The sequence below is a fragment of the Vitis vinifera genome, chromosome 8, assembly GCF_030704535.1.
Source record: "Vitis vinifera cultivar Pinot Noir 40024 chromosome 8, ASM3070453v1".
NCBI classification, from domain to species: Eukaryota; Viridiplantae; Streptophyta; class Magnoliopsida; order Vitales; family Vitaceae; genus Vitis; species Vitis vinifera.
The window spans coordinates 22,920,047-22,944,013 of record NC_081812.1 but is presented as its reverse complement, the minus strand read 5'-3'; the positions used below and the strand labels follow the sequence as shown (position 1 = coordinate 22,944,013).

The following is a 23,967-nucleotide window of genomic DNA, read 5'->3' as shown; positions in this document are numbered from 1 at the left end:
TTTCTTTAATTAAAATATTCATTATAACTTTTAAAAGAAATAATTTATTTAATGGATATTCAATAGTAAATCCTCATCATGATAATAGATTTTAAAATTCAATAATATTTAAAAATTGTGTATGACTATGTTTGGTTTACAAAAAATGCTAAGAAAATGAAAAAAAAAACCACGTGGAAAATCATTTTCTTTAATTTGGGTGATATGGAAAATATGATAAAAAAAAAAATATAAGGGAAAATATTAAAGAAAATATCATAATATTTTTCATCCTATTTTCCTTAAAAAAATAATAAAGAAAATAAGAGAAAAAGATAAGGAAATTTTATCGGGGGCTCGATCTTAAAACCCTCAACACCCCGTCTTTGCATCATTGGCAGCAGTTCTACAGCCCACACCGCTTCCATCTACGCCTCCCAAGCCCAGCTTCGTCCCATCTTCCTCGAAGGTTGGATGGCCAACGACATTGCTCTAGGCGGCCAGCTCACCACTACATCTGACGTTGAGAACTTCCCTGATTTCCCTGATGGTAATAACGATAATGAAATCATGGATCGTTGTCGCGCCCAGTCCCTCCGCTTCGGCATCGAGATTTTCACTAAAACTGTCACCAGAGTCGATTTTTCCTCCACTCCTTTTAAAGTCTTCGTCAATTCCAAGACCGTCTTGGTTGATGCCGTCATCGTTGCCATCGACACCGTTACCAAGCACTTGCCCTTTCCCGGCTTCGATGATAGTTTCAGTGAAAAAATTTATATTCCTTACCCCAACTTTTTCTTTCCTTCCATTTTTCCTCATAATTTTCTTTCTCTCGCATTTTTCGAGAACCAAACATAGGCTATAAGTTTTGAAAATTCATGAAATGCTCTTAATGAATATTTTTGTGAAAAATAAATATTATTTAAGTAAATTTATTAAATTAATTTGTGGCAAGTTTGAAAAGTTATTCAATACTCCTAATTCAAAGAATATTATTTTTCAGAAAATATTATTAAAAATAAATATTATTTAAGTCCATTTCTTAAATAATAATATTTGTTAACACTACCCTCACATTCTGGATAATAAAAGATTTCCCTTTAAGAAACCTTCTCGCCGTAAACGGTACCATAACCGCTCGCGGTGACTCTGATAACACAGCTGAAAAACGGTTAGTGCCAGCTCAGCAATCAGGCCACCGACAAACCCATTAAAACAAATCTCACACACTCCAAGCGTACACAAAACACCAGTAACCGTCTCCGACCTGAGCTAAGTTCTAACATTTCAAATACGACACCGTTTAAGGGTTTAGCAGTCAAAGTGAAACTTAGAACCGGTAAAACCGCGAGTACGCACTCTTCCTCCACCCCACAAGTACGCATCTCTTGAGTAGAGCCATCACACTCGCCATATGTGTGGAAGTAACCCTACTATAGTAATAAAATGATTGGAGTGGATCCGTGGCTTCGCTGTGTCGCTGTCGTTGATATTTAAGCCGTCACAGCTCCCAACTGTCGCGTCTTGAGATCGACAGATCCATTGATCTCTGTCAATCGCTCTCCATTGTCTCATTGTTTTTTTTTTGTTGTTGTTTATCGATACGTTATTCTTTGATTCTTTTTTGTTATTTCTGAAGGATTTTTTTTTTTCATTTATTGGTTATTGACGTTGAGTGAATTTGATTGAGTTTGATTTCTTGCGGAATTTGAGTGGATTTGGTTGAATTTTGATTCTTTCTTGGAAGAGTCAGATTCAAATTTGTGTGCATTTCGGTTTAATTTGGTTTGTTTTGCTTCAATTTGGTTTTGTTTTTATGAAAAACATTTTGATTGATTATTGGAGTCAGTGTCAGATTTCTGCATCTGAGAGAGAGAGTTGGGATAATTTAGAAGCTTTTGGAATGTGAATTTGGTATAGATTTCACTGTGATCACGAAATCGCGTGTTCAGATTCGCATACCTGATTTCGGTAGAGAGAGATGGAGATCGGAGGAGTAGGGGTTAGTATTTCAGTTGCTTCTTTTCTATTCTAATTCATTGCCGCATTTGGTTCTGATTTTCCGTTCTCGTTTAAATTTTATATTTGCATTAGTAGTCTTTTTAAAAAATTATTATTAGAATGGCACACTGGTTTAGCACTTACTAATTTATTTTTATCTGTGAGCCCGTCTCTGTCATATGAATCGCACAGAAAATCTGTTCCTTGTAGCTTAGGGTGTATTTTTGGTGATAAAGTGCATGGAGGGGGATTGGGAGCTTATCAGATCCGATTTCTTTGTTTGAATGAAAAAATACTGATGGTGGAAATGGTTTTGAGAAATCATGGGAAAAAGCACTTTGTTCTCTGGATTTGCCAGAATTCAACATCTTTGTATGATATGTACAATGTGGATCTGAATTTAGGATAGCTCTTTAGATAGGTGTTTCATTCCAATCTCCTCATAAGGGAATTCGAGGGAAGGATTTTTTTATTTCAGATCCTAACTTTAATTCCCTATGGGGTATGCTTTTCTTAAGTTCTCATTGCACCAGCCGCCATGATAGTTTCACTGCAGAAACTACTATATTCATTCTCCACCTCCTACCATCATTATCAACATCTGCACCTCTATGAATTCAATGAAACTCTAATATTCTCAAAATTCAAACTTTAAAATTCTGTTGATTTCAAATAACATGCCTTCTGATTTTTGGGATAACTATATGATTACAAATCCTTTATCCATACATATCCCAGCGCTATTGTTCCTATTCTACTTTTAGTGCATATTTTGCTTCTTTGGTTATTTGCTTTTCAGAACATATTTTTCATTTTATTTTATTTTAGTTCAATCTTTTGTTAAATTGATATTTCCCTGTCCCACCCAGATTACATTTTAACTGCACCAATTCATTCTCTTCCCTTGAGTTTTTTTAATAAAAAATCAAAGTTGTGTTGTGCATTATTCAGCCAAAGCCTTCAAAACACACGGGAGATCAGGTTTGTCAAATCTGTAACGACAATGTTGGCACAACTGTAGACGGTGAACCCTTCATTGCTTGCAGCGTTTGTGCATTTCCTGTTTGCCGGCCCTGTTACGAGTATGAGAGAAAAGATGGCAATCAGTCTTGTCCTCAGTGCAAGACTAAATACAAGAGGCATAAAGGTTTGTTCATTGTAACTTTATTGTATCCTGCAGCCATGTAGACACAAATGGGCATAAAGGAAATGATACAAATTGTTCTTGTTTACTTTTAGGGAGTCCTCCGATTCATGGGGAGGATGTGGAAGATGGTGATATGGATGATGTAGCTAAAGATTTTAAGTATTCTTCACGGGATCAAGGTGAGAAGCAAAAGATAGCAGAGCGCTCGCTGAGTTGGCATATGAGCCATGGACAAGGAGAGGATGTTGTGCCTCCAAACTATGATAAAGAGGTTTCTCTTAACCATATTCCTTTGCTCACCAATGGACCCTCGGTACTTTGATGCATTCTTTGTCTATTTCCTCCCTTTCATTACTCATGTAATGATGTAATCTTCGATGAGAAATTAACACGTTATTGCTTTTTTTTTTTTCTTTTTTTTTTTTTCAGGTTTCAGGGGAGTTGTCAGCTGCATCTCCTGAGCGTCTATCAATGACGTCTCCTGAAGCTGGGCTTGGGGTAAAGCGTGTGTGTCCTCTACCTTATGCAGCAGGTGTCAAACCATCAAGCCTCTCTCGATCTTTCATTCTCTTATTAAAAATGTGCTCTATTTTCTCTTTGTGAATTCTGATTCAAACTTGATTTAACTATCGAGGAAATATTTTTATTTTCTGTTTTTTTCAGCTAATATTAGAGTGGGAGATCCAGGGAGAGAGTTTGGATCAGCAGGGTTTGGAAAAGTAGCTTGGAAAGAGCGAGTTGATGGTTGGAAGATGAAGCAGGAAAAGAATGGAGCTCCAATGAGTGTTAGTCATGCACCTTCTGAAGGCAGGGGTGGTCTTGCACCTTCAGAAGGCAGGGGTGGTGTGGATATTGATGCCAGCACTGATGTGGTTATGGATGACACTTTATTGTAAGTTTGTAACTTGACAAAATACAATTGCTTTCTGCTCCTTTTATGTATATTATGACTTTCCAAAACCACCAACAGTGGTGTGATGTCAAAGTTATATCTGAATTTATCTACTTGGATAGTGTAAGATGATCTTAGACTGGGAGGTAGGAATAAACTGAATAAAATGGAAACACGAATCCAGATGACAATACCTAATTAGGAAGCATGAAGTCTATAGGATACCAAATGCAGTATTGAGAAAATAATTCATCCCTAAATTCCTTAATTTCTGAGCACAAAACTTCCACTGGAAGGATTCGGTGATTTTTTTGGTAGATAAAAATAGTGAATGAGACAGTGTCCAATTTGCTTAGCTACTTGGGTACGAATGCATGAATGAGTTTTTATGTATAAATGGTTCCATCTGCATGTGAAGGTCATCCTTAATTTATTTTGGCTAATGCTATTGTCATTATTTTTTATAAATGCAGAAATGATGAAGCCCGCCAGCCTCTATCAAGGAAGGTTTCTATTCCCTCCTCCAGGATCAATCCTTATAGGATGGTCATAGTTCTGCGACTTATTATTCTTTGCATTTTTTTACATTACCGTATAACAAATCCAGTTCCCAATGCTTTCGCTTTGTGGTTAATATCCGTGATTTGTGAGATATGGTTTGCAATATCATGGATATTGGATCAGTTCCCAAAATGGCTTCCTGTGAACCGTGAGACATATCTTGACAGGCTGGCTCTGAGGTAAATTAGTTAACTTCCTTCATTGTTATTTTTATTAAGATACCTGCATAATTATTATTATTTTTTTTTCCAAAAAATTTGAACTTCAATGGTTTGCAGGTATGACCGAGAAGGAGAGCCATCTCAGTTGGCTGCTGTTGACATTTTTGTCAGTACTGTTGATCCTCTGAAGGAACCCCCACTTGTTACAGCCAATACTGTCCTTTCTATTCTTGCAGTTGACTACCCAGTCGACAAAGTTTCTTGCTATGTCTCAGATGATGGATCTGCTATGCTGACATTTGAAGCTCTGTCTGAAACTTCAGAGTTTGCAAGGAAATGGGTTCCTTTCAGCAAGAAATATAACATCGAGCCACGAGCTCCGGAATGGTACTTTGCACAGAAGATTGACTATTTAAAGGATAAAGTACAACCATCGTTTGTGAAAGACCGCAGAGCTATGAAGGTATGGGATATTGGTTTCATCGAAGCATTTTCTCTTCAAAGTTTGATTTATGCATTGTGTTGTACTGTTGCTACCTCCAATGCAGAGAGAATATGAGGAGTTCAAAATTCGTGTCAATGCACTTGTTGCAAAGGCACAGAAGGTTCCCGATGAAGGATGGATAATGCAAGATGGTACACCTTGGCCTGGAAATAACACCAGAGATCATCCAGGAATGATCCAGGTTTGTTTCATTTTCACCTGGCTCAGTATGTTTGTCTGTGAAAATACCTTTTCAACAATTATTTGAAGCAATCTTACCTTGCTTGACAAATATCCCTATGTACAGTTCCTTGTTACAAGCTGTGTAATGTCAGTGTCAGAATATTTTGTACGTTTGTCAAATAATATCTTTTTAATGGGTCCTATTTAATACCTTATTTGTAGTGCTCTTCTGGTTCATGCAGAGTTTATCTCTTGCTTTTAATCAGTCATGAGCTTATTGACATGCTTATTGTGATATAAGTGGCATAAACTCTATGCAGCATCCAATAACTGCTATTCTGTGTTCATCTTTGGTTGTTTCTTTATAATTTGCAGGTTTTCTTGGGCCATAGTGGAGGACTTGACACTGAAGGTAATGAGCTTCCACGGTTAGTCTACGTCTCTCGTGAGAAGCGGCCTGGATTTCAGCATCACAAGAAGGCTGGTGCCATGAATGCACTTGTAAGTGTTTGATTGTAAAGCCTTGGAGCTGTCGGTGTTTAAATCTTTATCAGTTCTAATGGTCAGTGATTTCTTCTACAGGTTCGTGTATCAGCAGTCCTCACCAATGGGCCCTATTTGCTGAATCTTGACTGTGACCATTATATAAACAACAGCAAGGCTTTGCGGGAGGCTATGTGTTTTCTAATGGATCCAAACCTAGGAAAATCAGTCTGTTATGTTCAATTTCCACAGAGATTTGATGGGATTGATAAGAGTGATCGATATGCCAACCGTAACACTGTTTTCTTTGACGTAAGCTTGATTTTCTATTATCGTCAAACTAGTCATTTCAGTTTTGCATTTCATCATAATAGTGATTTTACTCTTTATCTGTTTATTTATGTGTGCCGAGTGGTTTTGCTAGATATCTAAATGTCCTAGATCCTCAGAGTTATTGCTTTACTCCTCATTACTCTTCAATTTATCATTTTCTTTTGAACTTCATGTGGGCTGTAGATAAATCTGAGAGGCTTGGATGGCATCCAAGGCCCTGTATATGTGGGTACAGGATGTGTTTTCAACAGACCAGCCTTGTATGGTTATGAGCCTCCTGTCAAGCCTAAGCATAAGAAACCAGGTCTGTTCTCTTCATGCTTTGGTGGATCACAAAAGAAGAGTTCCGGATCAAGTAAGAAGGATTCCAGTAAGAAGAAATCAGGCAAGCAGTTGGATCCCACAGTGCCAATATTCAATCTAGAAGATATAGAAGAAGGGCTGGAAGGTATGGCTTTTCATTCTTATTTTTCTTTGTTTCACCTAATCTTGTAATTGATCAAAACTTGCTATTTTTAATGCAAGTTGAAATTTCCTGTTGATGATGTTAGCGACCAATAAATTGGAAAGAAGAAATTATTCCAGTTGTTTTTTAAATCATTAGACACTTTTGTCCTTAGAGGGTTTCCCTAGAATGGTTCTAACCTCTACTCCACCCATGGAAGTTGCAACAGTTTTGTGATCAGAGTCCAGACAATTCTATGAACAATTAAAATTGCATATGAAAACCACCTTGGTTGGGTCTTCCAATCTATGTGCATTTAATGTTGCATTACGTTCCATGAATCTTAAATATTTACGGAATTATGAGTGTGTGTGTGTGTGTGTATTAGTTTGCAAAAAATATATTATAGCTGCCTTAGCTAATGTCCTGTATGTATCACAAAATATGTGCATCCTACTTTTTTAGGCTGCTGTTTCTCTGCCAGTCACCAATATTTAGAACACTTGTGACTTTTCAAGGGAAGTCAGTCTTGAGTTCTATTGATATTTGGTCCTGTTTTTCCTTATTAGATCTGAAACTAATTTGCTTGTGCATTTTTGACAATCAGGTGCTGGATTTGATGATGAGAAATCACTGCTCATGTCACAAATGAGCCTAGAGAAAAGGTTTGGTCAATCTGCTGTATTTGTTGCTTCAACACTAATGGAAAATGGTGGTGTTCCACAGTCTGCTGCTCCTGAAATCCTCCTCAAAGAAGCTATTCATGTTATTAGCTGTGGATATGAGGACAAAACAGACTGGGGAAATGAAGTATGTTTCTTTTTTCCTTTTCCATTTTCACTTTCTTAGTTTCTTCTCTTTTTTTCCCCTCTTCCTTCATTATGCTTTTGACATTTCTGAAGTTTCTGGATCTATGGACCGGGCTATTAGCATGTGACTAGTAGAAACAAGCTAGCATTTGTGTACTTTCCTAAATTATTTAAAATGCTTTACATGAGGATGAAATGTTTTATTTCTTGAGAATTCCTTTCCTATTCTTGTTATTTTCACTTTCTTGCCTTCATCTGGTTGTAACGACCCACACCCGACCGTGTAGATATTGTCCACTCTGGGCTCAAAGGAGCCCTCACGGCTTTAAAATGTTTCTACAAGATTAAGAAGAATTCATACTTATATAGCGTCATCAACTTTCTCCCCTATCCGATGTAGAATGTCACAAACACCCCCCCATGCAAACACAACGTTCTCGTTGTGTCACATGGGATTGTGAGGTCAAACAGACAAGCACTCCCTACAAGACCAAAGAAATCCTCACATCGGGGTCAGGGATCGGCTTTGATACCATTTGTAATGACTCGTATCCAATTGTGTAGATATTGTTCGCTCTGGGTCCAAAGGGGCCCTCACGGCTTTAAAACGCATTTTAAAGGGCCTCTTAAGGTCCAAAGCGGACAATATTTACATAGTTAGGAGCAGGTCGTTACACTCGTTCTCTCATTTATGGGACTTTTAGTTCCTAACAAGGCAGTGTTTTGTATTTATGCAGATAGGGTGGATCTATGGTTCTGTTACAGAGGATATTCTTACTGGATTCAAGATGCATGCCCGAGGATGGCGGTCAATTTATTGCATGCCACAGCGTCCAGCCTTCAAAGGTTCTGCCCCCATTAACCTTTCTGATCGTCTGAATCAAGTGCTTCGATGGGCTTTGGGCTCAGTTGAAATTCTTCTCAGTCGGCATTGCCCCATATGGTATGGTTATGGTGGAAGGCTGAAATGGCTTGAGAGATTTGCTTATGTTAACACCACCATCTACCCTGTCACAGCCATTCCACTTCTTGCATATTGCACGTTGCCAGCTGTCTGTCTACTCACCGGAAAGTTCATTATTCCACAGGTAACTAGATTTACATCTGCTGCTTACAGAACCTTCAATTTCTACTATTTAAGATGGTGTTTGAATGATGCTTTAAAGCATGTTGAGAACTCAAAATGGGCATAAGGAGGCCTCAACCCATACTTTACAATTTTTCTGGAACAAGTTATTTATCAAAAATTTATTTCTCAGAAATCTTTGCTTGTCATCAAAGTTTTGTGGTGGGCAATGAGTATTGTCGTCTTCTACCAAAGTGTTAACATTTGAAATTAATACAAATTTATTTCTAATGTATTTATTCCATGGGTTGTCTTTTTCCTTTTTAAGATATTTATTAGTAATCATAAAAATAAGGGAGACAAATATGGTGCTCATGATAGCATGTCAGCCTTGCTTATTGTTGTCTATGTGATGAGTTGAAAAGTGCCACTGATTTGTGTTCTCTGGGATTTTTCTTCTGATTACAGATTAGTAACTTCGCCAGCATCTGGTTTATATCCCTCTTTCTTTCCATCTTTGCCACGGGTATATTGGAAATGAGATGGAGTGGTGTGGGGATTGATGAATGGTGGAGAAATGAACAGTTTTGGGTCATTGGAGGTGTTTCTGCTCACCTTTTTGCTGTTTGCCAAGGCCTGCTCAAAGTCCTTGCTGGCATCGATACCAATTTCACTGTCACATCCAAGGCATCTGACGAAGAGGGGGACTTTGCTGAGCTGTATATGTTCAAATGGACAACTCTCCTCATCCCACCAACCACTCTTCTCATAATCAATTTGGTTGGAGTGGTTGCTGGAATCTCCTATGCCATTAACAGTGGCTACCAGTCTTGGGGTCCTCTCTTTGGCAAGCTATTTTTTGCTTTCTGGGTGATTATTCATCTCTATCCCTTCCTTAAAGGTCTAATGGGACGCCAGAATCGGACTCCTACAATCGTTGTTGTGTGGTCAATTCTCCTTGCTTCTATCTTTTCCTTGTTATGGGTCAGGATTGATCCTTTTACAACCCGTGTGACTGGCCCAGATGTTGAACAGTGTGGAATCAACTGCTAGAGGAATCTAACTTCGGGATTAAGTACAAGAATCTGCATGGCCGGAAAACATGGGAAATTTTCATTTGGTTGTCTCTTATTTGCAAAATCTAGAAGGTACCTGCGTTTAGTTTGGTCACACAAGAAGTTGGTGACTTAATTGTTTTGTGAATTATAAATATGCAATGCAATTTCCGTGAAGTTTTTTAATTGTTTAATTTGTTCAAGTATTTAATAGAAAGGGATTGGCTGGAGGAGATCTGTTTTCTTTTTCTTTTTGGGGTTGTACTAATAAGAAAGTGAGTATTGGACTTAATCAAAAACTACTTTTTGCCCCTTTTCAAATGGGTAGTGGTTTCATGGTTTTTTCATTAGCCATCATCCAGTTTAGAGTAATGTATTGGGATTTTAAAGTTGTTTGATGAGTGCTTGCTAACCATCTTAAAACTATCCTTTTAAGGAAATCCTTTTCCATATTGATACTTGGACAATGTTGGGTACCTAAGGGGAAGGATTGTTTTAAGATTATTTTCATTTTGCCATACAAAATTTCTGAAAAACACAAAAAAATGGAGAAAGGAGAAAAAAAATTGTTAGAATTTTGAGCAGAATCTTCTGCCAAATTCAAAAATTCCAGTCTGGTGCCATGTGCCTTAAGTACATATATTTTAACATATATGCATGTATGTATGGAAAATCTATAACACATCTACTGCAATGTTCATTAAACTGAATCTGATGGAGCGCATGAAAGAAATGGAAGTTAAATTTGCAGAGTGGTAAAAATAATCTGAGCTTCCAATTTTATTTTAATGAGGTTTGGGACACCAAAGGGACCAGCACAGCTGCAAGGTCTTGAATCAGATTTAACGAGGCCGTCGATACAAATTGTGGTTAAGTTCAGGGGCAAATCTGTGGAGGACAAAGGTAATGTGCTATTTAATTACTTCTGAAAAGAGTTTTGTTTTGCCACATGCAGTTGGGTGGACACTCCTCTTTTTGTTTGCATATGTTTGGATGTGCTTTTAAACCCATAGTGTGATGCACTGGTAGCACCAAAATGGTTGGGCATTGATTCTCTTTTATAAGATGCTTGTGCTTATTCTTAGGGAAACGTTTGGTCATTGTGGGTTACTAACTGTGTGTGTTGTGGTAAATGATCCAGAGGTAGTGTGTCTTATTTGATGATGAATTGGGGATCTTTGGCTGACAAACGATGCATTTGCCTAAATTACAGGAGTAGTCAATATCCTATCACCAGTAGAGTTCCTGACAAGGTCCTTTGTGCCTGCATGGTCTATATTCTTTGGAGAGCCAACCTTTGGATAATATTGTCATCATCAAATCTCAAACAGGTTCGATTTTACTTTTGGGATGGTTTATTTTGTGAGTTCTTCTCAGTTTTGAGCTTGAATTAGTTGTCTTGCAGGCACCACTGCTCAATGTAATGGAAAAAAATGAAGGTAAGGATGCCAAAAGAAGTGATCTCAAGTTCTTTAAATAGAGATTCAAAGAGGGGAACTTGAATTCACTTGTTCAGGCATCAACTTTCAAAAGCTAAATCAAGGAGATACATTGGGTGTGGTGGTTTTTTGAAGTATATCTTGTAGTCTGGGTTGTTGCTTTAGGCAATGCCATAATCTCAAAGGGCTGATCCTAGACACATCTCAGTGGTGGAGAAGTCACTATGGAGCCAATCTAAGCAGTTTGGATACAAGGGTTTATTTTGTAGTTTAGTTTCTTTTATTTTTTCTTTTTCTTATTTTAGTTCAGATCTAAAATTAAAGGTCATTATCTTAGAGGCATCCTGTTAATTGTTTAGGCTGATTTGACATTAGAGAGTTGCTTTAGAGTCTCAGAAATCAGGGAACTTTTTAAGGCTTTGATCAGCCTAATTTGTTTGGTTCTAGGATCAAATAAATCCTAAAAAAATAATAATTGATTCACCATAAAGTTGGACACTTAGGTGGTGTTTGTTTTTTTTTATTTAATTCTAAATAGAACCTTAATGCTTAATAATGTTAAATATTAGGTTGTTTGTTTTTGTAGTATTTTATTTCTATTAAGTATTAAAAAGTAAAAAAAACCAATATGTTATTTTTTCTATTTAGAAAAAGCTTCATATTTTGGCTTTTTCTATTTAGTAAAAAGTTTATAATAAGTCATGAAAAAGTAGAAAAACAAACAACTTAAACTCTAAAACTAAATTGCTTTAAGTAAAAAACTAAAAAAACAAACACCACCTTAGAACTTAGTTTATGATGGAAGAAAGTCTGATTATGCTCTAAAAAAGAATCCTCATCCTAACTGTGTACTACAGGGTCGGCTAGACAAATCCTTTTTCACCATTCCAATATGAGAAAGTAGCTGTCAAATCTGAAGAAAAAAATTAAATATATACTATCAAATATGGCTTGAAGCAATATCCACAATTAAGATTGGGGAATTAGAAGTGAAAAACTAGAATACACAGTGGAGTAGGAGTGACACAATCCTGTCTTGCCTGTAGCCAAACCTTTTATAACATTTGTCTTATCGCTTTTTATTTCAGTAGCCAGCCTGTGCATAGATGTTCATAATGTTTATAAACCTCTTGTCATAAGACTTAGCTTTCTATAGAGGACCAACCTTTATTGCAACTATAGCAGAAAAAAGGGGGAAAAAGTTGTAGTAACGGTCACAAGCCCGTTATGCTCTTCATATGGGTGGGAGTGGAGTGGCAGTGAAGAAACAAAAAAACATACAATGACAGGAAAAGAACTTGCTTTTCCAGTGAAATGGTTATAATATTTCTGGTAGCTGTGCGGTCCTGCTTTGGACGCCACAAAAACTGAAGTTATCACTTAGGATGCCCAGGAGACATGTTCTAAATTGAGGTGATTCATCAATGCAACTTTAGTGAAAAAGTTTGATAGGAGTTGGGTAGCTTCCATTTAGCAACATACATTTTAATAGTACAATAGTATACATAAATAAAATTTGATGAATTGGTCTAGAAAGTAGAAGTATCTGTAAAATAGATGTTGTGGCCATGTGATAAGATAGGTCTCATGATTTGAAAGAAGTGGATGGTTTGGACATGTATACATGCTGGAAGTGGAGGTTGCTAGGGATTTCATGTTTTGTTTTTGTGAAGAGATTATACTTTTACCTCATCCATGAAACTAAACATTTAAAGGGCTATAGCAGAAAATCGGTTCATTTGAAATTTGAAGGAAAGACATGGAAGTTGACAGACAAGATAGTACACTACTCTTTGCTGATCAAGTGCTGCACCAATAGTTATACTCCTTCCCCACTTACTATTAGATGACAACTGAGGGTGAAAAATGCAGTAGAAGCACTCTGATCGTAGTTTCCCCTTTTGCTCATGATCAAACAGTAGATGCTTTGAATGAACCTCCGCTACTGGTCTGCTTTGCAGCATCATATTAGACATCCTAAACTGACCAAACTGGCTTGTATGCTCATTTTACAATCCATTGTCACTTCTTTGCTTCTTCTGCTGCTGGCTTTGATTCTTCTGCTGGTGGTGGTGGTGGTGGTGCTGCTGGAATACCACCATCAATGCAGCTCCTACATTTCCTTTCTACCCATCCTTCTATGTCATTCTCCCCATTGCCACCAAAATGCCGTCCTCCGCACAGCCTAGCTATGATCCCTGCAATAACCCCAACAATCGTGATCACTGCTAACACCACCACCAGCGTCTCAATTGATCTGTGTGTAGAGTGACTAGGCTCCCCCACTGCAGGCGGCGCCTGTACTAGTGGTGGCAGCTGTTCATCCATCCTTACCGCCACATTCCTCTGAAACACAACCATGATTATGAATATAAACTAATGTTTGCCCGGTGTTGTCTCTGTTTTAAAACTAGTGTACTGCTGAAACAAAAACCAGAGAGCTGATCTCAGCAAAACACAAGGACTAGATAGGGGAAAAAAAATGTGCAGCCTATGCTGAAGCAAAGCTAATGAGACTATTGACTGAGAAAATCAAGAAATGTGGAAAAAATGGAATATATAGACTATAGAGGCTGAGAAGATGAGATTGGTGTGGAGAAGATTGAGGGTGGATGGAAAGAAATGAGCTGAACAGAGAGTACAGAAGTATGGAGTGCAGACAATGGAAAGAAAGGAGTGGGTCTTTAGAGTGAGTGGATTAGCTTTGAACAAAAGTCCTGATGTTATAATGTTAAACAATGAGAAGATTTTAGACTAAAGAGTAAGTTTGGTACCGGAAAAGCAGTAACAATGATGTTTGGAGTTAAAAAGAAAATGTTGGGGGAGAGAGAGAGAGAGGGAGAGAGTAGTAGCATTGTTGTAAAGGTGAAGAATAGTGGAATAGGATTCCAAATTTGAAAACATTGCCACTATTGCTTTTGGTACTTTGGATCTTCTCTCTGTGATTATTTCTCTTCCATCTTTTCTTTACTTTATCTGCTTTCAATTTTCTATTTAAGCTCAGATGTTTTCTTTTGATGAGATGCAAAAACATGGCTTAGCACCCCAAAGAAACCACCGTATTTCTCTATATATGTTTTTGGAGAAAAGTTAAAAAAATTGCTGCTAACAGTCAGTGGAGTGCATTAAATTTCTCTGTTACCCAAGCGAAAGGCTCTTGATTTCTCTTCCCAATTTGTCCTTACTGATATCACATGTTTATGTTCAATATGGGACCCTCATCCCAAAAACCAAGTGATTTTTTTTTTTTCCCTTTTCTTTTTGAAACTTTCCCAGTTTGTCCCGTGTGAATTGCCATTATCATGTCCTCTGACCTCTCTTTGATATATGGGAGCTCTCTCTATCTCTGTAACCAGTTGGCCACTTTGGCAGCTAGTGAGAAATTTTAATGGGTATGAATCACCTGAATGAGGGTAAACTGACTGAAAGGATCCTCTATGGTGACCCTCCAAAGAGCAAATTCTGACCAGTCTGCCTCCACGCCATGTGTGCAATACAGGTAGTGAGGCAGATAATTGATACCTCATCCTTAAATTATGGATAGGATAAAAATATCATGCAATTACACGGGGTGTATAATATCATGGCTCACATATAACAAGTCAAGTTCAGGTGCATCATTTTTCATCAGTCTACGGCTTCAGAATCAACGGGATATTAGCTGTTTTGTTAAAGTTCGCTGTTCTTGGGCTCAAGTTCTGGACTCAAATTTGGGTGTGTGTCCATTGCGTGGCGGGCTTCTACTGCAGCCAAAGCCTGGGCTTTTATCCAAACCCAAACCGCTGGATTGTTTTCCCTGAAACCAAATGCCACCCTGAAATGCTTTTGAACGGGTCACCCCATCCTTATCCCAACCCATTTGTAGAAATCTATTCTCTTTCCCTGATTAAAACATTTAAGTTATGTTTGCTTCTCGAAAAATTGGAGAGAAAAGGGGGAAAAGTAGAAATAAAAAATGTAAGAAAATAAGAAGTTAAGGAAAATAAAAAATAATTTCTTGTCGTAAAATCTAATTAACAAAACCCAAATGAAGGAAAAAGAAGAGTCTAATTAAAAACCTTGTTAGTAAAATCAAATTGACAAACCTTGAAGAAAAAAAGAATGCAATATATTCATATTAGTATGATCACAAAGAGATTTACATGTTTAATATATTCATATAGAATACTTGGAGATAATACATGTTTAGTATATCTAAAAAATTGAATCAATTTTTATTAGAGTTCTCTTTCTTTTATAGAGAGTTACAAAGAAATATATATCATTATGGATTACAGATGATCATCAGAAAGTAAACATAGTCTTAATACCATCTAAACTTTTTAAAATTTAAATATAAAAATAGTTTTTTTTGTCAACTTATTCTTTATAAATATATTATATACTCATGTATAATAAAAAAAAGTTAATATATTTTTAATTACTTCTTAGAATACTACACAAAATATGGTTCAATGCTTCTCAAATTTGTCCAAGTTTTGTTCCAGCCAAGTCTCTGAGATGCCTTATTGCTTTCTAATTGCGCTGGTATTGGGCTCAATGGCTCGACCTCAAATTCAATACATCCAAGCCCAATTTCTACTGTGCTTTCCTTTGGGGCCACTGACCATTTCATGAACGGCCCACTCTTATACACTCCGGACCGGCTGTATCCATTTTGGGCTTTTACTTGCAAGAATCAATTTCATGAACTGCGACTAAGATCCCAAGTTCAATTTGAAAGGCTTCTCAGGGATTATAACAAGGGGCGGCTTATTGGGACCGAGTAATGTGCTCTAACCGTGTCCATATGAAAAAGTCATTCGACTCACTCCTATCCCCAACCCAGACTGTATCAATTGGGTTCAATGATAGTTTCTCCCCGGAACGAAACGCCCACCTAAGCCCTATCGCGAATCGAGAATTGCGGGCGCCCTGTTTGGGAACTCAACAATTAAACAACAGAAAACCCATTTTTTAATTTTAAAATTAATATGTGATGTTTTAGAATGTTGTTGAAAAAATGAATTGAAAATATAAAAGATATTTGTAATATAAATGGAAGAAAATCAGTTAATTTTTTTATATTTAAGATCATTTTTAACAACAATTGTAAAAAATTATTTATGGAAAATTGTTTTTTTTCTAAACAAGGCCTATCTTCTCATATCAAATGTATAATCCTTCCTTGAACATTCATTCTAAGATAACAATTAAAATTATTTTATTATAAGATAACAATTGAAATTATATATAGTGAGATATTGAAAATAAATACGGCGCATTACATTGGACCTGGGCTTTCTGGGCCAGTACTTCATCCAAGGCTACTTATATTCCCGGCACGAACCATTTCATCCCATTCTAGCTCGTAACTATAATCACCCCGCAACCAAACACTCCTCAAAACCTCTCACAAACCCTAGCCCTCTCCCATCCACCTATATATATGTTGTACATCATCCACAACCATCAAAGACCTAGGGTTTCTATCTCTCTTCGGCTTCACACTCCTCTCTTTCTCAACTCATATCTCTCGATTCCTGCAATCATGGCCGAGAGAGGTGGTGGTGGTGAACGTGGTGGTTTTGGACGTGGTTTCGGCCGTGGTGGCCGCGGAGATCGTGGGAGAGGTGGAAGGCGCCGCTCTGCCGGACGCCGAGAGGAGGAGGAAAAGTGGGTTCCAGTTACCAAACTCGGTCGCCTGGTGAAGGACGGTAAGATCCGAACCGTGGAGGAGATCTACCTCCACTCTCTTCCAATCAAAGAGCACCAAATCATCGACACTCTTGTCGGCCCAAGCCTCAAGGACGAGGTCATGAAGATCATGCCGGTTCAGAAGCAGACTCGGGCTGGTCAGAGGACCCGGTTCAAGGCATTTGTTGTCGTCGGCGATGGCAACGGCCACGTGGGTCTCGGAGTCAAGTGCAGCAAAGAGGTGGCCACTGCGATTCGTGGTGCGATCATTTTGGCCAAGCTGTCGGTGATTCCGGTAAGGAGAGGGTACTGGGGGAACAAGATTGGAAAGCCTCATACTGTGCCGTGCAAGGTTACCGGGAAGTGTGGTTCGGTTACGGTGCGGATGGTGCCGGCTCCTCGTGGTGCTGGTATTGTGGCCGCTAGGGTTCCAAAGAAGGTTTTGCAGTTTGCTGGAATCGAGGACGTGTTCACTTCTTCCAGGGGTTCAACCAAAACCCTCGGAAATTTCGTCAAGGTTTGATCTATTTCTTTGTCTGCTTTGTTGATTTGGATTTGATTCGAAAATGTTTCTACGTTTATCTTCAGATTTAAGTTTATTTGAGTGAATTAATCTCATGGAAATTTTGTCAATGTTTGATTTATTTCTCTCTATGGGTTCTATATTTAAATTCACTCTGAAAGCGGTTTTTGTGGTTCTGAATGGATTTATATGTTTAATATATGTTTTAAGTATAGATGTAAGATCTTGTAGATTGTCAGGTATTAATTTCAAAAGGGTCTTGATTGTTATTGTTTAGTGTCTTAATGTATGTGCATGCAAATTAAGTCAATGTGTTTAGTATTTGTGGGTATCATTCCTGTCAATGGTTTTGAAATTTGGATAACTTGGTGTCTATACTTTCTGTTTGTTTTTTGGTTTTGCAAAAATGATTGTAATAAGAATCTAAGGTTAATTAATTCATGCAATTTTTTTTATTTAAATTTGATTTAGAAAGTTTTTGAGTTGTTTTTTTAAATTAATTTCATTGATCTGGATATCAATGCCTTTTTGATCCAGATTTACACTATACAGTAATAGCATGCAACCTTTCTCAACTCCACTCCTCCTCCCCCTTTATAGTCAGCTTCAGGGTCCTGGACAAGTTATCTGTGTTCTTTAGTCTTTGTTACTTGTTTGGAAATGAGGTTGTGTCATCATGGTCTTTTGGCAATTGTTTTTGGTTAGTATGAAACTTCAGAATATTTGTACTTGTGTGATTATGTGGACAATGCATAAAATTCTTTGTAATTTTGCCATGTTCTTCAAGGTTTGTGATTATGTGGATTATGCATAAAATTCTTTGTATTTTCAATTTGTATGTTTTTCCAATTACATTATATATGTTCTTGGAAGCTTGTTGTTTCATTGGTGGATTATAGCTGTTGGACACTATGGTGAGAAATTCTTCCATATATATGCTCATGCAGAATGTTGTTCAAAAGGTCCATGTATATCTAAGTTCATGCTCCAAATGTATTTATAGATGATTTTATACAAGTTCTGGCTTGTATTCAACTTTTTGATTTTGAAGTGAAGGTGGTCCATGAAGCCATACTACTAAAGTTGATGGTATGCTTAGCTTGTCTGAGCTATTGTTTGCTTGGCTAATTGGAGTTGTTGATTTTGTGGAAAAACAGTTTGATTGTTAACCTGCCAAAAGGAATTTTGTATCATTTCATTTTGTATTGGCATTGTCATTGTCCATCAATCAGTTTGATCTGGTTGGTTTGAGCTACGTTGCTTTTGGATTTCAGATTTACTATCCGTGTTGCATTGCTGAACTTTTTTTAAAAAAACTTGTGGATATTACTTATTATACTTCTGTAAGTTTTATGCGAGAGAGATTCAGCTGGGTGTATCTACATTATGATTCATATGTTTCTCTGCAGGCTACCTTTGATTGTCTGCTGAAGACTTATGCGTACCTCACCCCTGACTTCTGGAGGGAGACTCGGTACACAAAATCCCCATTCCAAGAGCACACAGATCTTTTGGCAAAGCCCACCAAGGCGATTTATCAGGATGATGTTGAAAGGGTTGAGGCTTGAGGATCTGTTAAGAGGATTTAAAATGTTTTGGTAGGACCTTATGATATAGGGTTAATTGGTCTTGAATGTCATCCATTTTTGTTTTCCGTACTGCGTTGCTTGTTTCTGGATATGTTTAGACTGCATTTTTGAAGTTTTAAAGCTGAACCAGTTTTATGATGTTATTTGTTTTATAAAAGCCTTGCCTATATGAATATATGGGAGGATGTTGGGTCATTGTGTTGCTCATTGAAAGTGAGGTACCAAGGAAATCCAAATTGCAGGCATGTATTTCTCATGCAGCTGCTATATGATGTTATTTACTTGGCAAGCCTTAAAATAGGATCATCACAGGCCTGAGTTTCTTGGTTTTACCACAATATTGTGCTGGTGTGAGAGTTAATCTAGGTAAAAAAGAAATAAAGAAGGTTAGACTATGGGGTTCCTGTTGGACTTATTCATAGACCATTGTCTATGGTGAAGTCCCTTTGTGTTTTGGACTTATTCTTGAATCCTTTAAATGGGAATGGATTTAAAGCATCTCTAAATAAGGGGTTCCTGGAGGTATGGCCTTGTAGAATGTAGACATGTTGATGCTGGTTAACTTGTAGGAACCATGTTTGTTAATTAGCATTAGCATAGGTTCAATTGACAGGCAATTTTCAATGTAGCCCAGCCATGTTAGCAATCTTTGTTCAGAAATAAAAAGAAAAGGAATGCTGTTAATATTGTGCCTCTTATTCTACAAGTATTATGAAGGGACATTGTTTCTTTAATAACTGTAAGCGTCTGCATTTTTTTGTTTACTAAAAACTAATATTTTACTTTTACTTTTACCAATATCAAAATGTTTTGAAGTTGCGTTTATTTAGGAATTATTTTCTAAATTTAGAAACAAGTTTTTATAACTATATATATGAATAATTCTAAAAATATGTTTATGAAGAAATTTCAAATTTGAAGTGTTTTTATGCATTTTTATTTATTAAGTATTATGATAAAAAATTGAAAATATAAAAAATATTGTGAAAATTTGTTTAATTCTATTTATAGAAACATTTTTCATATTTAAATCCTCAAAATATTGAAAAAATAAATAAAATTGTGAAATCCTTTTTACGTGAAAAAACTGCTTTTGTATTAGAGTGTTGGTAAAAAGATTTCTTATAAATTTAAGTATGAAAGTTAAATTTTTTGAATTATTATTTATAAATATATTATATTGAACATGTTTTTCATATTTTGAATAAGATGAAAATAATTCCAAAATATATTTTTTTTAGAGTGTTAATTATTATTTTTAAAATAAAAAGCCTATTTTCTCGGTTCATTCTCGTATTTTAATTTCTATATTTACGGCAATGATAAATAGTATTCTACCCAGACACGTGGCCATTGGCCATTGGATGCAAGTTTCTCATGCCGAACATATCGAATTTTATTGTTGACTCAATTTTTTTCCCTGCATTCAGAAAACAACCGAATCGGAGGAGACTCCCGACGACTCTCCCCTGGGCTTTCGATTCCGCGGTTTTTCTCTTTCTTTATACGCGGAAGTCGAGAGTCTCAGACACCAAATCCCCATTTCTAATTCCCAACTTCGCCGCCTCTTTCCATTCTTTAACACCAAAAAAAATAAAGGATCAATCGTAGTTTTTGAAATTTCATTTCTGGGAATCCAATTCTTGAAATGGGCACGCCTGAATTCCCAGATCTAGGAAAGCACTGCACCGTCGACGATTGCAAGCAAATTGATTTCTTACCCTTTACCTGCGATCGCTGCCACCAGGTTCTATTTTTTCTTCTATATATATTTCAATTTTTTCTTTTTCAATTTTCGAGTTTTTGAGCCTAATTGATCTGTTTGGTTGCTAAGAAAACCAAACGAAAATAGAAAAAGGTGAATTTTGAGTGCCATGTCGTGCACGGTTGGAGAGTTTTACCGGATAGAATTATTGATGTTGAAACTGATGTGACTTGTTTTTAGGGTTCTATTCATACATCTCTTTGATCATACTGATAATCCGACAGCATAGTTGTAACTTGTAAATAACCTTTGTACAACTGAATTTGGGAAAAATTTTAAAGAAATGAGGACATAGCATGTCAGATTTTTTTTTTCCCCTTACTATTGTAGTTCTTTTGGAATGACATTTCTGGTTAGATTGGTAGAATGGAAGCAGTTGCAATTTTCTTTAGACATTTTTTTCTGTGGTTGTTATTTTTTTGAGGGTTGTTGTTTTCATTGTATGTGGCGGTGATTGGTAGACAAAACCCCTGGTTGGAATCCTTGATAGTCGACAGTCTTCTCTTCTTCAACAGTGAATTCCACCTTTGATTCTGGTAAATAATGTGATGCCCTGCACTTATTTAGCTTATTTTTGGTGAGATATGAATAAAGTGAGGCATGATCATCCAATGTTGAAAATCCTTGGTTTTCTTGAAACCAGGATCCAAGTTGGGATGTCTAAACACATGCAGGAGACTGTAGACCAACTCCCTAGCTCTAGTTAAATTCACAACTTTTTTTTAAATTGGAGGCATTTTCAAATGGCTTTTCTTTACCTTTTGGGCTAAAGTTAGGGTTTTTGGACGGAATAACCATCTTTCAATCAGCTAATTCATGGCCAGGTTATCAAACTTGATGTCTGAGATTGACATTTTCAATTGTTATAAGATTGTGGCACCCTTTTCTTGAAGTTATTTTATGTGATTATTGTGAGTGATCACAATAATCAAGCTACTAATGGATACATCAAGCTAAACCTGGATGTGTGGCATCATTTGAAATGTAAGAAGCCAAATATCCACAAAGTACACACACTGCTTTTGCTTTTCGATTATCTTTCATGCCAATTATAAGAGTGTTTTTTGTACATCTTCTTGCATGCCTTATATGCAGAAAAAAAGAAAAAGAAAAAGAAAATAAAAAAGGCAAAAAATGGTCCTAAAAGTGATCATATGTTGTAGAAATATATTTTTGATAATTATGATTTGAATGGGGCCTTTTATCTTCTGAAGCCTAATACTTTGGAAAAGAACAGAAGATTGACTTTCTATCTTGCCAAAACTTCGATCTTCTGTTGATGTGTGACTTCAAATATTTCCTAGTTTCAATGGTTCATATTCCTACTTTTTACTCCTTTTTGAACTAGTCTTTGGCCTTGTTCTCTTCCCCTCTGGCCAACTTTCTGATTATGTTTGTACAAATTTCTCATAGATATTCTGTTTGGAGCATCGAAGCTACATTAAACATCACTGTCCAACTGCTGATAGAAAAGACGTCACTGTTGTCATCTGCCCACTCTGTGCTAAAGGAGTTCGACTTATTCCAGATGAAGATCCAAACGTCACATGGGAGACACATGTTAACACTGAGTGTGATCCATCAAACTATGAGAAAGCCACAAAAAAGAAAAAATGCCCTGTCTCTGGCTGCAGGGAGATCCTAACATTCTCTAATACACTTAAGTGCCGAGACTGCACAATAGACCACTGCTTGAAGCACCGGTTTGGACCTGATCACAAATGCCCTGGACCCAAGAAGCCCGAGGCTGCATTCCCATTTATAGGTCTTTTAAATAGGAGTAAAAAGGAAGACTCAAAACCCAGCCGTGCTCCAACATCTTCATCTAAATGGGCTACAAGCTTTCTCAATGTGGCTTCAAATGTTCGAGCCTCTGCTGAGGCAGGAATGACAAAGTTGACTAGCGAATTCAGCCAAGCATGGCAGACGACAAGGGATGGAGTGGGACAGAGCAGCGGCAGCAGCAGTGGGAGCAGAGTCGGGCAAGTGGAGGAGTGCCCCCAGTGTCATGCAAAGTTTTCTTCAGTTACATCTCTGGTTGAGCATGTGGAGAAGGTCCATGAAAAAAATTCCAACCGAGCTGCTGTAAGGAAGGTGACAATTGATGTATGCCCAAAATGTAGTAGAGGATTTCGTGATCCAGTGTCTCTTGTTGAACATGTGGAGAGGGACCATGGTGGTACTTCAAAAGCTTAGCAAAAGGTATGCCTGTCAAAGCATCAAAATGTACTCGTGGCCAAGTCATTGTAGTCTCTTTGATTGTTGTTTCCATTGTTTCGAGGACGTGAAAATGCAAATAACTTGTGATCATTCAAAAGCTTAGCATTTTGAACTATAATGTAAGCTCCAATACCCAATGTTTCTACAGGTGCATGAATTTTTGAATCAATCGGTCATTGTTTTTGGGTTTTTGTTTTCTTCGTCAAAATCCTCTTTTTGACCATGGACAGGATGCAGAAAGGGAAAAGAAATTCCAGTATTACTAAATTTGAACTTGGTATAATTCTAAGGTACCAAGTTTCTTTTACTTTCCCTAATGTTGTACATGGCTATGCCAAAGGGTTAATTCACTTTAATGCAACTCAACACAACTGATCAAAGATACACAACTGATAAAAAATATTTAGATTATGTTTGGTTCCTAAAAAGTACTAAGCAAAAAAATAATAATTTTCTCGTATTTGATTATAATATAAAAAATTTAAATATAATTAAAATTATTTATAAACTTATATATTACAAATTATTTAAGAAAAAGTTAAAATATTTGAAATGAACTTAAAATAGCATATAAAAATGATTTATTGATTTTAAATTTATTTTTTTATTTTTTTTTCACATTTTCTTTTCGTTGTCTTTTCTTTTTGGTTGAAACTTTTAAAAGGCAGTTATAAAAGTCCTTCCTAGTAACAACTTAAGGAAATTAGGTGTCACTTTTAAAAATTATCATGATTCTTGAGAGATTCTTGAAAAGTGCTTTTAAAAATGTTCTTACTTTTAAACAGGCTCTTCGTCTCAAAATTAGGATAAACCTCACGTTTTTGGATCAAATTACCTACAAAGGGGAATGTGTTGTTCATAGGTTATGAATTATTTTTGGAAATGCTGAAAGTGGCTTCATTCAATCATATGAATATAAGATGCTGTGTTTCCACTTATACGGCACTACTTCTTGCAGGAAGAAAAGTCACTCATTGGGAGATTTTCTTTCACCATGATGGTATTCGTTGAAAATGATTCTAAGATATAAAATATTTTCACTATTAGTTTCTCAGTCCGTCTAGTCGGTTGGGTGCCGGCCGCTATGTTTTGCCATATGACGGAACAATACTCCAAGGTTATCGTCAATTTTCTAGAGAATTCATGTACATATTTT

At 36.8% G+C, this 23,967-nt stretch overlaps 4 protein-coding genes across 7 annotated transcripts; 3 read left to right on the top strand and 1 right to left on the bottom strand.

The window, feature by feature from the left end:
- The first annotated feature begins 1,369 nt into the window (after positions 1-1,369).
- LOC100245168 (cellulose synthase A catalytic subunit 3 [UDP-forming]) lies at positions 1,370-11,521 on the top strand. Of its 4 annotated transcripts, none has more exons than XR_009466474.1 (17): positions 1,370-1,981; positions 2,932-3,127; positions 3,220-3,440; positions 3,557-3,659; positions 3,791-4,019; positions 4,493-4,759; positions 4,859-5,204; positions 5,290-5,427; positions 5,784-5,909; positions 5,991-6,203; positions 6,408-6,672; positions 7,277-7,479; positions 8,216-8,566; positions 9,013-9,692; positions 10,393-10,502; positions 10,813-10,930; positions 11,005-11,521. XR_009466474.1 is itself a non-coding variant. In XM_010655487.3 (14 exons), exons 1-14 carry the CDS (start codon positions 1,961-1,963, stop codon positions 9,595-9,597), a joined length of 3,264 nt encoding a protein of 1,087 aa, XP_010653789.1. In that variant the 5' UTR covers positions 1,370-1,960; the 3' UTR covers positions 9,598-9,832. The 4 variants fall into 4 exon arrangements, 1 of the variants encoding a protein (XP_010653789.1); XR_009466475.1 differs by having other exon boundaries at positions 10,741-10,930; XR_009466476.1 differs by lacking the exon at positions 10,393-10,502.
- Positions 11,522-12,746: 1,225 nt separating this feature from the next.
- Positions 12,747-13,885, bottom strand: LOC100250289 (uncharacterized). Its single transcript, XM_010655488.3, has one exon. The coding sequence runs from the start codon at positions 13,397-13,399 to the stop codon at positions 13,061-13,063; it is 339 nt and encodes a 112-aa protein (XP_010653790.1). The 5' UTR covers positions 13,400-13,885; the 3' UTR covers positions 12,747-13,060.
- Positions 13,886-14,281: 396 nt separating this feature from the next.
- Positions 14,282-19,021, top strand: LOC100260573 (40S ribosomal protein S2-4-like). Its single transcript, XM_002283757.5, has 2 exons — positions 14,282-17,231; positions 18,647-19,021. The coding sequence occupies exons 1-2, from the start codon at positions 16,467-16,469 to the stop codon at positions 18,803-18,805; spliced, it is 924 nt and encodes a 307-aa protein (XP_002283793.2). The 5' UTR covers positions 14,282-16,466; the 3' UTR covers positions 18,806-19,021.
- Positions 19,022-20,229: 1,208 nt separating this feature from the next.
- Positions 20,230-22,994, top strand: LOC100255506 (zinc finger AN1 and C2H2 domain-containing stress-associated protein 16). Its single transcript, XM_002283802.4, has 2 exons — positions 20,230-20,573; positions 22,005-22,994. The coding sequence occupies exons 1-2, from the start codon at positions 20,475-20,477 to the stop codon at positions 22,785-22,787; spliced, it is 882 nt and encodes a 293-aa protein (XP_002283838.1). The 5' UTR covers positions 20,230-20,474; the 3' UTR covers positions 22,788-22,994.
- Positions 22,995-23,967: the final 973 nt, after the last annotated feature.